Source organism: Cyprinodon variegatus, unplaced genomic scaffold, assembly GCF_000732505.1.
Source record: "Cyprinodon variegatus isolate N-32 unplaced genomic scaffold, C_variegatus-1.0 Scaffold11, whole genome shotgun sequence".
Classification (NCBI taxonomy): Eukaryota; Metazoa; Chordata; class Actinopteri; order Cyprinodontiformes; family Cyprinodontidae; genus Cyprinodon; species Cyprinodon variegatus.
In genome coordinates, this window is record NW_015150464.1 from 2,622,613 (window position 1) to 2,634,085 (window position 11,473).

Sequence of the window (11,473 nt, forward strand, 5' to 3'; positions counted from 1 at the left end):
CTAGAAATCCATCTGTTTCACTTTCAGCTCATATGAACAATGGTTTGTTTAACCCAGTGTGATCAAATCTTAATCTAGTCATAATGCTGTCCTCTCTTCAGTTATTTCTAATCACCTTATTTGACATTAAGGGATTTTTGTTTGTTTTACATTATATTTCTACTGCACCATTTGTGGTGTGTTTTATTGTTCATACTTTGGCTTTACTTTTCTGTCCCACATAATTTACTGATGCTTGAAAAACATATTTTGCAACTATGCTTTAATGAGAGGAGAAATGTTGGTTATTCTACAAAAAAAACCATATTTTTGTATTTTTTTTCTTGTTCTGAGCTCAGCGTCTGTTTGCTGAACCTGCGTTGCCTCACTTTTAATCAAGTTGTCCTTTCCCCAAATCCTAGTAGACTAATATTTTCAAATAACTGGACAATAAACTTTTTTTTCCTACTACGTCAGTAGTTCAAGAAGTCCTCAGCAATCCTCAGGCACTAAATAATCTCAATAGCAAAAGAAAATGCATAATTTATTCATCATCTATTCTATTTGGTTTGAACAATACTTGAATATCAACATATATCACAATATAACTTAATTAAATGTTGGTGACCTTTAAACACATTTCCTATAAATCATCATTCCATAATAACAGCATTTGTCACCGACTGACATTCCGGGTTTTATGAGTTTTTGTTTTTTAAGTAAACATTTTTTAAATGTTAGGTTGTAGGACTTTTATAAACATGTCTAAATAATTCTAATAGGTTTATCCAAGCATCTGATTTGAGCGTTCTTGGGTCTTACAGCTCCTCCAGAGTGAAAATAGGTTGAGTAAATGCTTTTGTTGCTCCACTTAATGTTTTGACTCTCTTATTATCCCAACTGGCTATTTTTTTTTATTTTCTGCATTATCATCTAACAAAACTAATAAATGATCTTTTGGCTAAAGAAAACATTGAGCTTTTTAAAAAAAAATAAAAGTATATTAAAAATGTTTGGTAACATTTTTTAATTGTCTTTTTTTTTTAAAGAAGCTGATTCCCAATTGTTCTACTCTTACCCTATAGATAATTGACATTTTCCCCTTAATTATATATAATTATTAGAATGGATAAAAGTGTCTTTTTCTTTATAAAAACAGTTAATCAAAATTAGCTGTAAATAAACTTCCATACCTATACTGTTCAGAGAACGGTTTCCAAGCAACTCGTCACATACCCTAGAAACTCACACACACAATTACTGCGTATTGAAATGACCTGAAGCTCTTTTTTGTCCCTCTTGGCTCTCCATATGTAGGAACAAGCTCAAAGCTTAACTGTAGGTACAGGCAGCACTTTACTTCCAGTTGCATCGTGTAAAATCCCAGCTTATTACAGCATGTAATAAAACATTACTCAATCTCACAATCCTTAAAAAAACTGATCCAAAAACATCACAGAAAATAAATCCTTTACATTATTAAATATTCACAAACTCATTCTAGTATAACTTAGTGTTGAGGAGAAGGCAGATGAGAACAGCTTATGAAAACAGGTTATCGGGAGACATGAACACACAGATCTTATATATAGAATGTCAATGAGTGTAAATGTCTTAGCAGCAATTAAAATTGTGTTTCGGCTGCAGAATTAACTAACTCTGGCTTAGATAAATAAATATATATAAAAAAGGAAAATAAGTTAATTAAGACTTTTGATAACAATAAAAACATAAATTAACATGAGACCATTTTTTTTCACAAAATGATTTCACTGAAATTAAAATTTTCTAATTGGTGTAAACAGCCTTAGATGGATGGTGACCCTTGAGTGCAGAACTGTTGTCCCTTTCACCCAGGCCGTCCCAGTTCTGTGGCATGATGGAGGCTCGTGGTACCGGTGCTCATCGCTAAACAAAACATGCTTATTTAATACTCGGCTTCTAAAAGAAATATTAACTAAAAATCCTCTTATGGCAACATTTCCTGACGTTTGAAGGAGAGACGCCTGAAGAACGAGTTTGCCTCCATCGTGCTGAGTTTAGCGGCTCCACCGGGTTTCTCGTCTCCCTCCAGCAGGACCGTTTGTCCTCTCCTGATGGCCACTCTGAGGCTGGTGCTCTCCACTATCCGGGTGCTGGGCTCCGAGTCGGTCATAGGTCGTGAGGAGACGGTGATGTAGGTGGCGTCTTTCAGATGTTCCAGGTAACTCACTGTCACAAAAAGAGAAACTGATGCACCCTACTGCAAACACATCCATCCCACCTTCTGTTTTGATGTGTTTTTTTGGGATTTGTGTTATTATAGACCAACAGGAAGTAGGGCTTAACTGGGAATTATGAAAAACAGGAATAAATTCAAACTAAATTAATTTAGATAAAATTTTAAAATAAAATAAAATCTAGTGGTGGGCATAGATTATTTTTTTTATCTAGATTAATCTCACAGTAATCTTGGAATTAGTCTAGATTAATCTAGAATAAAACGGCTCATTCAAATTCTGCCAAAGGGCTTCACAAATCAGAATGAGAATTAGTTAATTATTTAATCCCTTGCAGGGAAATCTTTTTCTTGCAGTGAAACCGATTACAGAAGAGAGAAAAATAGGATTGTAAGTACAAATAAGATATAAAAATAAATAATATAAGGGTAAGAATAACATAAGATAAGGATGATATATGTATGTGCTACTTAAATAATAATTAAAAGTAAGTCTTTGAACATTTTTCTCAAGCCAGGTGGTGCATTAGACCAGGGGCTCATCATCTGTTTTCAAAATGAATCACAAACTCCTTGAGAAAGCTTTTCTACTATAACTGGTGATGAAAATAAATAACATTCAATAAGATGTATACATGTTTATTCAGATAAACATTAATTCTGAAATTTAGGCCTACATAATAGTTCATGATGAACTGTTTACAGCCAGTAGCTTTGTGACAGTCAGTCCACGCTCTATTCCTCCTTTTTCCACCAGTCACTCAGGCGGTCATTTTAATGTCCTGTGAGGCTGAAGGAGCCACAAGGGCTGCTGGGTAATTTCAAGCTGGGGAAAACATCACCATTTTCTCCTAGTTTTGCATTAAAAAGGGTTGTTTATCTTGTTCATGCTAAGCTAACATTATGTTCTGGAGATTGCAGTTGTAAGTGTTAACATTGGCACCATCGGAAGAATGTTTCACCAGTTGGAAATAAAGGAACAAGCAATTCCTGTCTTTTATTAGAGGTTGACGATACAAGGAATTGATTATTCGATAACATACGTAGGAAGTACAGGGTCAGTATCAATACAAAACCAATACTTATTAGAATTAAACTTGATGAATAATGGAATTTTTGACCTTTCTTTGTTTTTGTGATTTTTATTTTATAGTTACAATTGATTTACAGTAATATTAATAATGTTATGTTCATTGTGTTTTTTTCCTAATCCACCTTTTATATCTCTCAATCTTTGAGTAATCTTGTTTGTAATGTGTGCACTTGCTTGTTGCTTTAATTCTATAAATGTCCCAGTTTTGGGATAAATAAAGGATTAGTTCATGTTAGCCCACTTAGATAACATGTTTAAAGACTGGTTAATGTGTTACAGTTAGTACGCGGGGGAGAGAATGAAATGTATCGATCTTGTTAAACAAATATTGTTCAATATCAATACCATGGTTGGTATTGATAGTATTGATCCAAGGATCAATCCGCCCTCCTCTAGCTTTTATATTGCTTAGAAAAGGGCTTTACGATTGGACCTTGGTTTCAGCATGAGTTATTACCTGCTGGCAAACACGCTACAATATCGCAGTGAAAGTCATCATTAGAATAGACCCAGCTCCCAACCCAACTTTGACGATAGATAAACGGTGAGTCTGGCGTTAACCGATAACTGCCCACCACTAAAAAAACATTTTTTTCCAAGCTCTAACTGTATATTTAGGGAGGTTTTCATCCTATGGGTTCTGGTCTCCTCACAGCATGATGCAGCCGTCACCATGTTTCCAGTGAGGGTTGGTGTGTTCTGGATTTTTTGCAATATTTTTAATTTCTTTGGCAAACACAGCCTTATGCATGCTGTATTGCTGCCCTTCATGTTCTCCTTTCCGAGTTTGTCACTTCCATACATATTCAAGATGCTTTTCCTGATTCAAACATGACCTCATCAGCAACCAGAGGCCTTTTCATCATTCATTAATAGAAAACCGATGTGTGGCAGTGATTCCTGAGAATCAGATGGATGCAGTTTTGCTTATTAATGAGCTGAGATTATTTTTTATTTAGAAGAATAACATGAAAGGGGGTAAATACAATATTTGTAATTTTAAATAAACAAAATAATCATTGTTTTTATTCCATTACATAACTATCCTCTACTTTCTGTTGGTCCGTCACTTAAAACAGAGCAGAGTTTTACTGTAATCTGACTCTTTTAATGGATGTATTTTTGTGAGTCTTACCTGCGGATGTGACTGCTGTGTCGGTTGTGCTGCTGAGCTGCAGCAGAACTGTGGGATGAGCAGGATGCATCAGGAAGAGCTTTCTGATGAGCGGTGCCGCCGTGGCGACGCCTGGCGCCATCTGGACACAGATTGGAAAAGCTCAGGTCCAATCTAATCATCTTCCTCAACCCTGAGGCAGCTGGTTTACTCTCAACGACAGACTCACCGTTGTCTTGGCAACGTTTCCTTGTGTTCTGATCGGCTCGCTGGCCCAGAACAGGAAAGCCGATAGGCCCGATGAGGTTGATATGGCGGATGGTTCCAAAACCAGACGGGGACACACAAAGTCGGCCTTCCAGAGGAGGCTGCCGCTTGACCCGCTAATAATCAGCGCCTAGAAGAAAAGGAGCAGCCAGAAGTGGCAAATTTCAGTCAGCACATAAACGCATAATGAGAAATAGGAAAGGTTTCACATTAGAGGTAAATTTAGATGAGAAAAATTTGGATTTACGGTCATGGTGCCGTTAGCTGAATGCTGAAAAAAAATGTCCAGAACTCCATCGTTGTTAAAATGACCCAAAGCTGGTTGACTGTGGGGGAAAAAAAGAAAGATTTAGATAAATGTTCCCTTTTATTTTATCAATATTAAAGCAATTTAGCAGACTGATATGATATATTCAACAATAGGCTGCACCTGTGAATCGGAGCTGAGCTGAACGTCCACTCTTTGTGCAAGTCCCGCTGTCTGAGCACAGACAGGATGCTGGCTCCGTAAACCAACACCCAGTCGCTTCTGCTCCGGTTCAGGTTGGATGCTGGGTCCAGGCTGTAGCGGTTGTTTCCAAAACCAGCCACTAGAGGGAGCAGGAATTCCACACGCTCCGAACCTCTGAAAAGAATAAAAAAGGGACAACCATGTCTTCTTTTACACTCTCACTCACTCGCTTTCTACAGGATTTAGCTGCTGGCACTGAAATAATCATAGAGGTAGGTGTTTATTTTGCAGTTTTAAACCTTTTAGGATGATTTGGTCATATGTTAATGGTAATTATCCTGCCAAAGACTGATGACCTATTTTCCCCCGTTCACCAGATTTAGTCCTTATGTGTCAAAGAGCTAACAATGCATTACACATTAATAAGCTTCACAATGCCTTTGAAAGAGAAACAGGCCCAGGGCATTGCACAACCTCCACTGTGCACAGTTTGCATGTTTACACTTCTTAAACAAATATTCAGATACTGTTCGTTGCAGCTCTCTGTGAGCTTTAAATATTTATTTTAAGCTCTGCTCACTATGCCTGATGGAAAACAAATAGAACTACTGTCATGTTGTATCTGTCCCCCAATGAAATAGATAAACAGTTAAAAGGTCCTAGAATCTCTGATTTAATCAGACAGGTTGTTCAAATTGACAATAATAATCCCATCGGTATTTTTTTCTTTTCAATATTAAACTAATTAATTTTATTTTTACACATTTTTAATCAGTAGATGTGGACGTACCGGTAGATGCGAATAAAAGAGGTCAAATTGGTTTTCTTCAGGTTCTCCCAGCTCTCATCCTTCCTCCTAACAGCACGAGTTTTGGGAAGTTTGCCCAAAGCACGAAGACAGATGTCTTGTAAGGAGATGGCCTGGACGTTACCTGAAGACACATCCGGTAAGAATGAAGCAGAAAAATATGCTTTTTTACATTGAAAAGAAGAACCTGCTTCAATAGAGATGTTTGACAGGTTCTGTCTCACCGAGTCCAAACAGGATGTAAAAAGCTCCAAGCTGCGTCTCGTGCAGCAAAGGACCGATCAGCTTTCCTTGTCCTGTCAGGCTGAAGGGGACAGGATGTCCAATTCTCTTTCCCGTCAGTCCAGAGATCAAAGTCAGAGACAAATCCAAAGTCTACAAAAACGAATATAAAATAACATTTATTTAAGATGGTAAAATAGTCTGATAATCTGGATTAGGATTCTGCTTCATTTAGTTGTGTGAGATACCAAAAAGGTTGGATATGAACGACTGAAACACGTTTTACACTAATTTACAAAAATAAAAGCAGGAAACAGAATGGGTGCGGATCGTTACCTCATTGGCAGGCAGCGTCGCTACAAGGAGGTCTGGGACTGAGTCGTCCTGGATGTCAGGGAGTAACACTGCCTGGGATTCAATGTTCCTAAGGACAACCGACCACAGCTTCTTCCCTAAAGAGACAAAGGAGGCTCCTTTATTTATCTGGGATTCACTGTCCTTCTGAGTTAAACAATCTTCTGTTAGACATACAAAAGAATAATCAAAATAAATATAACCATTTCATTAGGGGGGACAAAACATAAAAGATATTTTGTTCCTTTAATCAGCAAAATACAAAAATTTTTCCAAGCTGCAAATGATTCACTGTTGGATATCTTAGATTAAACAGTTCCATACATATCTTTTGTATTAAAGAAAAACTATTTTATTTTTATTCTTGGGTGTTGAAATCAAGAAAATAATCCAACATTTATATAAAAGAGGATTAAAACATTTTCTTTAAAGGTACGGTAGTCAAAATAAGCAACGTTTGCAACATAAACACAAAAAAATACCCCTTAAACTATGACTAACAACACTTTAAAGGATACATTTAATTACTATTGTTACATTTTGAAACACTACTCTGCTTTTAAAAAAAATACAGTTGATTAAAGTTATTAGGTTGCAGGTTGCAGACCCCTGCTCTGACCTGTGGTGCCGTTCACCGCCATGAGAACAGATTTTCCGATAATTAGGCAAACGGGCGACGGCTGCGTTCCGCGCTGCAGTCCGCATTGGATGTACATCACAGACTCATTCATGACTTTCCTCCACAGCACCCGACCGCTGACGGCGCAGACCGCCACCGCGCTGTAAACTGGAGGGACAAAAATCATTCCTTTAAAAAGGAAACAAAGGGAACAGCTCTAATTCCTAACTTGCTGGGCTGTTCCATTTATTTATTTATAAGGATCGATGTTTTATTTGCATTGCATGTGACAGACCAGCAAATCAAAGACACACCAATGTGGGAGTAGGGGGTCTGTTGGTAGGACTAATATAAGCTGAACACCTTTTGGGAAAAACAACATTCTGCAACATTCTTACAGTTTTCCACAAGCCACATGGACTGAAATAAATTTGTGACGCTGCTTTATATTTTCATGCAGACATAAGCAGGTTAAACTGCATTGAAATAACATGAAGAGATGATTAAACAACTAAAGATGAGGAACTGATTCCAACATCATCCTGTTACTTAAAACTGAACAGCTGCATATGCTGATTAATATTGTCCACAGTTGCTTCCCTTATAAGAAATGAAATTGGAACCTGGTTTGTTTTATGCATCTGTTTCAACATGAAATTTTAATTCAACTAAAGATAACCAAACATAATATTGTCCCTTTAAACCTAATACATTTTTAGACAAATTAATGTTGTCTTTAGCAGTTAGTGGGAGGGGACTTCCTCTTTCTCAGGAAGCATAGCGGCATGTTTTTTTATCCTCTTTTGTATTGTTTTGTATTGGCACCATAAGTGAGATGGAAGTGTCTTATAATGATTTACCACTTGAGCTAAATAAAACATACATGGTGGAATCAAACTTAGATCCTAAAACACTTCTCTGTTACTGGTTTAGAATATGTCATTAAAATTAACTTAGATCAGTTTATAAGACTTATTTAAGTGAAATAAAGAAACATAACAAACATCTGCTTTTATTACTTAACCAGATATATTAGCTGTATCCACTAATCTAGGTCGTTTAAGTGTAACTGAACTGAACCACTGATTAAAAATCCATTAACAGGAGTGAAGCTCAACATTATTAATTAAACTGGCTGAACGCTAAAAATCCGCTCCACTCTCACTTCAATTTTACTGCCGCTCCGGCGAAATCGTTCCACGCTTGCTCAAATTTTCAGGAGAAGGCATTTCCTGACATTTTTCCTTCATGTAATTATGCCAGGGCCCCGGGACACATGGCGTTTGATTTAATGATGTGACCGATACAAGGGGATTGTCTTATTTAACTGGCCGTTAAATTATCGCACTGTTTCCCAGCTGTGAACGTAACACCTCGCTCCATTCATGTAACCCTGCGTTTCCTATTTAATTATTGATTTATTTTACAAGATTCCATTAAAAAAGGTCACTTTGCAACAGGCTCTTAACACAACGACCACTTAATGTAATCCCACTCTGTATTGTTAAGTATAGTCAGTGTGTTTTTATATTTTATCACACTTTTTATCACGCAATATGTTATCCTCGTTGCTGCGATTCTGTAGTGAAGTTGAAACACAGACTATAACAGAGTATAGGCAGAGAAAACAGCATAGGCATTGGCCTAGGTTTTAAGTGAAACATGAATTTAAATAAAGTCGGAGCGAACTGGAGCAGAGTGAAATCCTCGCTCTGAGCTCCACCATATTTCTTCCGCTCCACTCTGCTCACATGCTCTGGTAGTGACCAAATGAGATGAATAGGAGGAAGGTTTTATTTGTAAAGTTGTCCAAACTAAAAGCTTCTTATGATTCCTAACTTCTTATTGGTTATATCCTGTTGTCCTAAAATGAATCACTTCAATTGATCTCGTTCCATAAATCCTTTCCTGAGCAGATGAAAAGCTGCTGTTAAACGGTATAAACCTTTCTGCGGAGCCTACCTTTGCTCCTTTGTGTTGCATGTGTGCCATTGATCCATTCAGTAACACCGAGAAGCACATCCTCCACTGAATCACCATCAACATCCCATAAAGCTAGGGCGGGTGGAGTGACACCTGAATGGAAACCAAATCAAGAAAAAGAGGAAAGATGAGTTTGTTTCCTGGAAATCTACCAGCTGCTTTAGCTGAAGTTGGTCTTGTGTTTGTGTTGGATAATCAGGCTGTGTAATAAGCTGTGAATGTAAAAAGTAGACATCAGTGTCTAGACAGCAGGTCTACTCAGTAAGCCTTTAATGCTACCTTAGTTGCTTCCTCTGATTTATAAACCAGCTAATGAGTATTTATTTCTGTCCTCTGATCTCAGTAAACTACAGTTGTTACACTTTGTTTATCTCTACCTCCTGCATCTCCCAGCGCTCTTTCCCACTGCAGCTTTTTTTCCAGCTCTGCCTTCTGGCAGGGAAGCAGAAACGCACACAGCAGCAAAATCAAAGTGGAACAAGCGAGCGGCACCAGGAAAAATGCACTACGGATCGCATTTTTCACTCTCCTCCTCTTCTCCTCTGCCTCAGAGCTGTGAGCCCCCAGCCCAGCAGCCCCAGACGTCCCAGCTCCTCCTCTGTCCTCCCTGATTGCTGAGTCCCCGTGGCTCCAGTACTGGCCGCCCTTCAGGTTGTCTCTGCCCTTTCTGGACTTGCTGGCCAGTTGGTCCGTCCACTCATCTTCCTCCTCTTCCTCCTCATCCTGCACCTCATCTGTGGCGCCAATGTGTCGCCCAGGTCTCCCCCCGCGCAGCTTCGATGACCCCGAGCCCAGGCAGCTGTCTCTGCCCAGACCGTTTCTGGGGTAGTTGAGCACGAGGTCGTCCTCTTCGCTCTCATCGTCGCTGTCTGCTTGGGTGAGAGGGTCGTACTCCCCGAGGTCAGAGCCCTTCTTCCCTGCAGGGACAAAGAGGCACCTTATTCGAATAAACTGTGTTTATGATATAATCTGGATGAGGGATAATTAGAGATTTGTTGCTATGACAACACCTGCTGCTCATACTTGGGTTTCTTCACATTTTAGAAGAGGGGAGAAAAGCGCAACAAATATTTATCTGGCAGTCGCTACTATAATTAAACACACAAATCCATAAGAGCATCTCCACAGCTACCATGAGCCCTAATGTCCACTTCTCTTGTAACTCAGGAAGTTTCCTTTTTCCATTATTAGATAATCTATTGAACATAGCCCTAAGAGATTATCAAACCTTGGGATACTGTTTTATGCCCCAACCCTGCTCATTTTCTCTGACTCGCCTCTAAAGCCTCAATCTGCCATCTGCATTTATACTGAGAATAAGTTCAACATATAAATACTAATTAGTTTTTTAATTCTTAATTTGAAGTGAGCACCTTGAAGTATTTATAGAGACTGTGCTTTGGTCCAGTAAGGAGATATCTGCCTCTATGTGGACCCTTATGAAGTAAAACTACCTTCATCATGCAAAACGCAGTTTCGTTCTAATTTACATGTAAATTATTTAATTTTAGGCCTGCTTAAATTTAATAACATCTGTCTTACATTAAACTATTTCATTTATTATGATCCAGAATGACAATATAACCACACAATGATCATAATAGAGTCATAAAACCATAATATGATAATAATATAATTTTCTTTCCTGGTATAAAAATATAATTCTGTTTGTAGCCGGTAAAAATGCGTCTAATCTAAAATGCCTTCTTTCGTTTTTCCACCTCACTGTAACTGGAGGTTTAGCGTTGGATAAACATTAGCCTGCATTAGCTTGATGGTAGCATAAACGAAAGGCTACATTCATAAAATATCCGCGGTATGTAACACCGTCATACATCACAACATTCTGATGATAAAAAAAAACAGCTCATGTGTTCATAAAACAATAAATAAGCTGCACTTTCACTGGGCTGAGGAGAAGAGAGGTCAGCGCATCATTTCGCGGTGTTCGCATTACCGATCATTTGTATGCATCTTATTTATATTCAACAATAATAATAACCAGGCATCTTACCGGGCAGCTTCAGGGCACGGGAAAGAGCTGCAGCCATTACTTCTCGTCGCTGTGAGACTGCAATGAAACTGGCAAACGGCACCGACCACTGATGGAACCGACGCGATTATCCATCTCTACCCGATTGCATTCTGGGAATTTGAGTTTTTTATTCCTGTGTCACTCGACGCGTAATTTTGCGGATCAGGGAGGAAGTGATGACGAGGATTACTGGCAGTATATATATTAATATATATATGTAACCAAATAAATATTTTTTTTCAATTATAATCTGTTACTTAAAACAGAATTTAACACAGCAATAAAAAACAGTTTTTATGCATCCATGTTATACATACAATTTTTTTATTA

At 38.1% G+C, this 11,473-nt stretch overlaps 1 protein-coding gene across 1 annotated transcript; it reads right to left on the reverse strand.

Moving 5' to 3' along the window:
• Window positions 1–1,298: 1,298 nt before the first annotated feature.
• Window positions 1,299–11,250, reverse strand: fam234b (family with sequence similarity 234 member B). The gene is made up of 12 exons (XM_015379986.1): window positions 11,123–11,250; window positions 9,486–10,025; window positions 9,088–9,201; window positions 7,126–7,293; window positions 6,489–6,604; window positions 6,155–6,305; window positions 5,913–6,054; window positions 5,102–5,296; window positions 4,919–4,997; window positions 4,634–4,801; window positions 4,426–4,546; window positions 1,299–2,190 (listed from the first exon to the last, which is right to left on the reverse strand). The coding sequence occupies exons 1-12, from the start codon at window positions 11,157–11,159 to the stop codon at window positions 1,949–1,951; spliced, it is 2,073 nt and encodes a 690-aa protein (XP_015235472.1). The 5' UTR covers window positions 11,160–11,250; the 3' UTR covers window positions 1,299–1,948.
• Between the last annotated feature and the right edge of the window lie 223 nt (window positions 11,251–11,473).

Bases quoted from the DNA above. Each gene is read 5' to 3' on its own strand.
- fam234b (XM_015379986.1), bottom strand. From the start codon at position 11,159: ATGGCTGCAGCTCTTTCCCGTGCCCTGAAGCTGCCCG. The intron at 9,202-9,485 runs GTAGAGATAAAC...GTTTCCATTCAG, and splicing joins AGCGCTGGGAGATGCAGGAG to GTGTCACTCCACCCGCCCTA. The intron at 4,802-4,918 runs GTAAATCCAAAT...CTTTTCTTCTAG, and splicing joins CAGCTAACGGCACCATGACC to GCGCTGATTATTAGCGGGTC.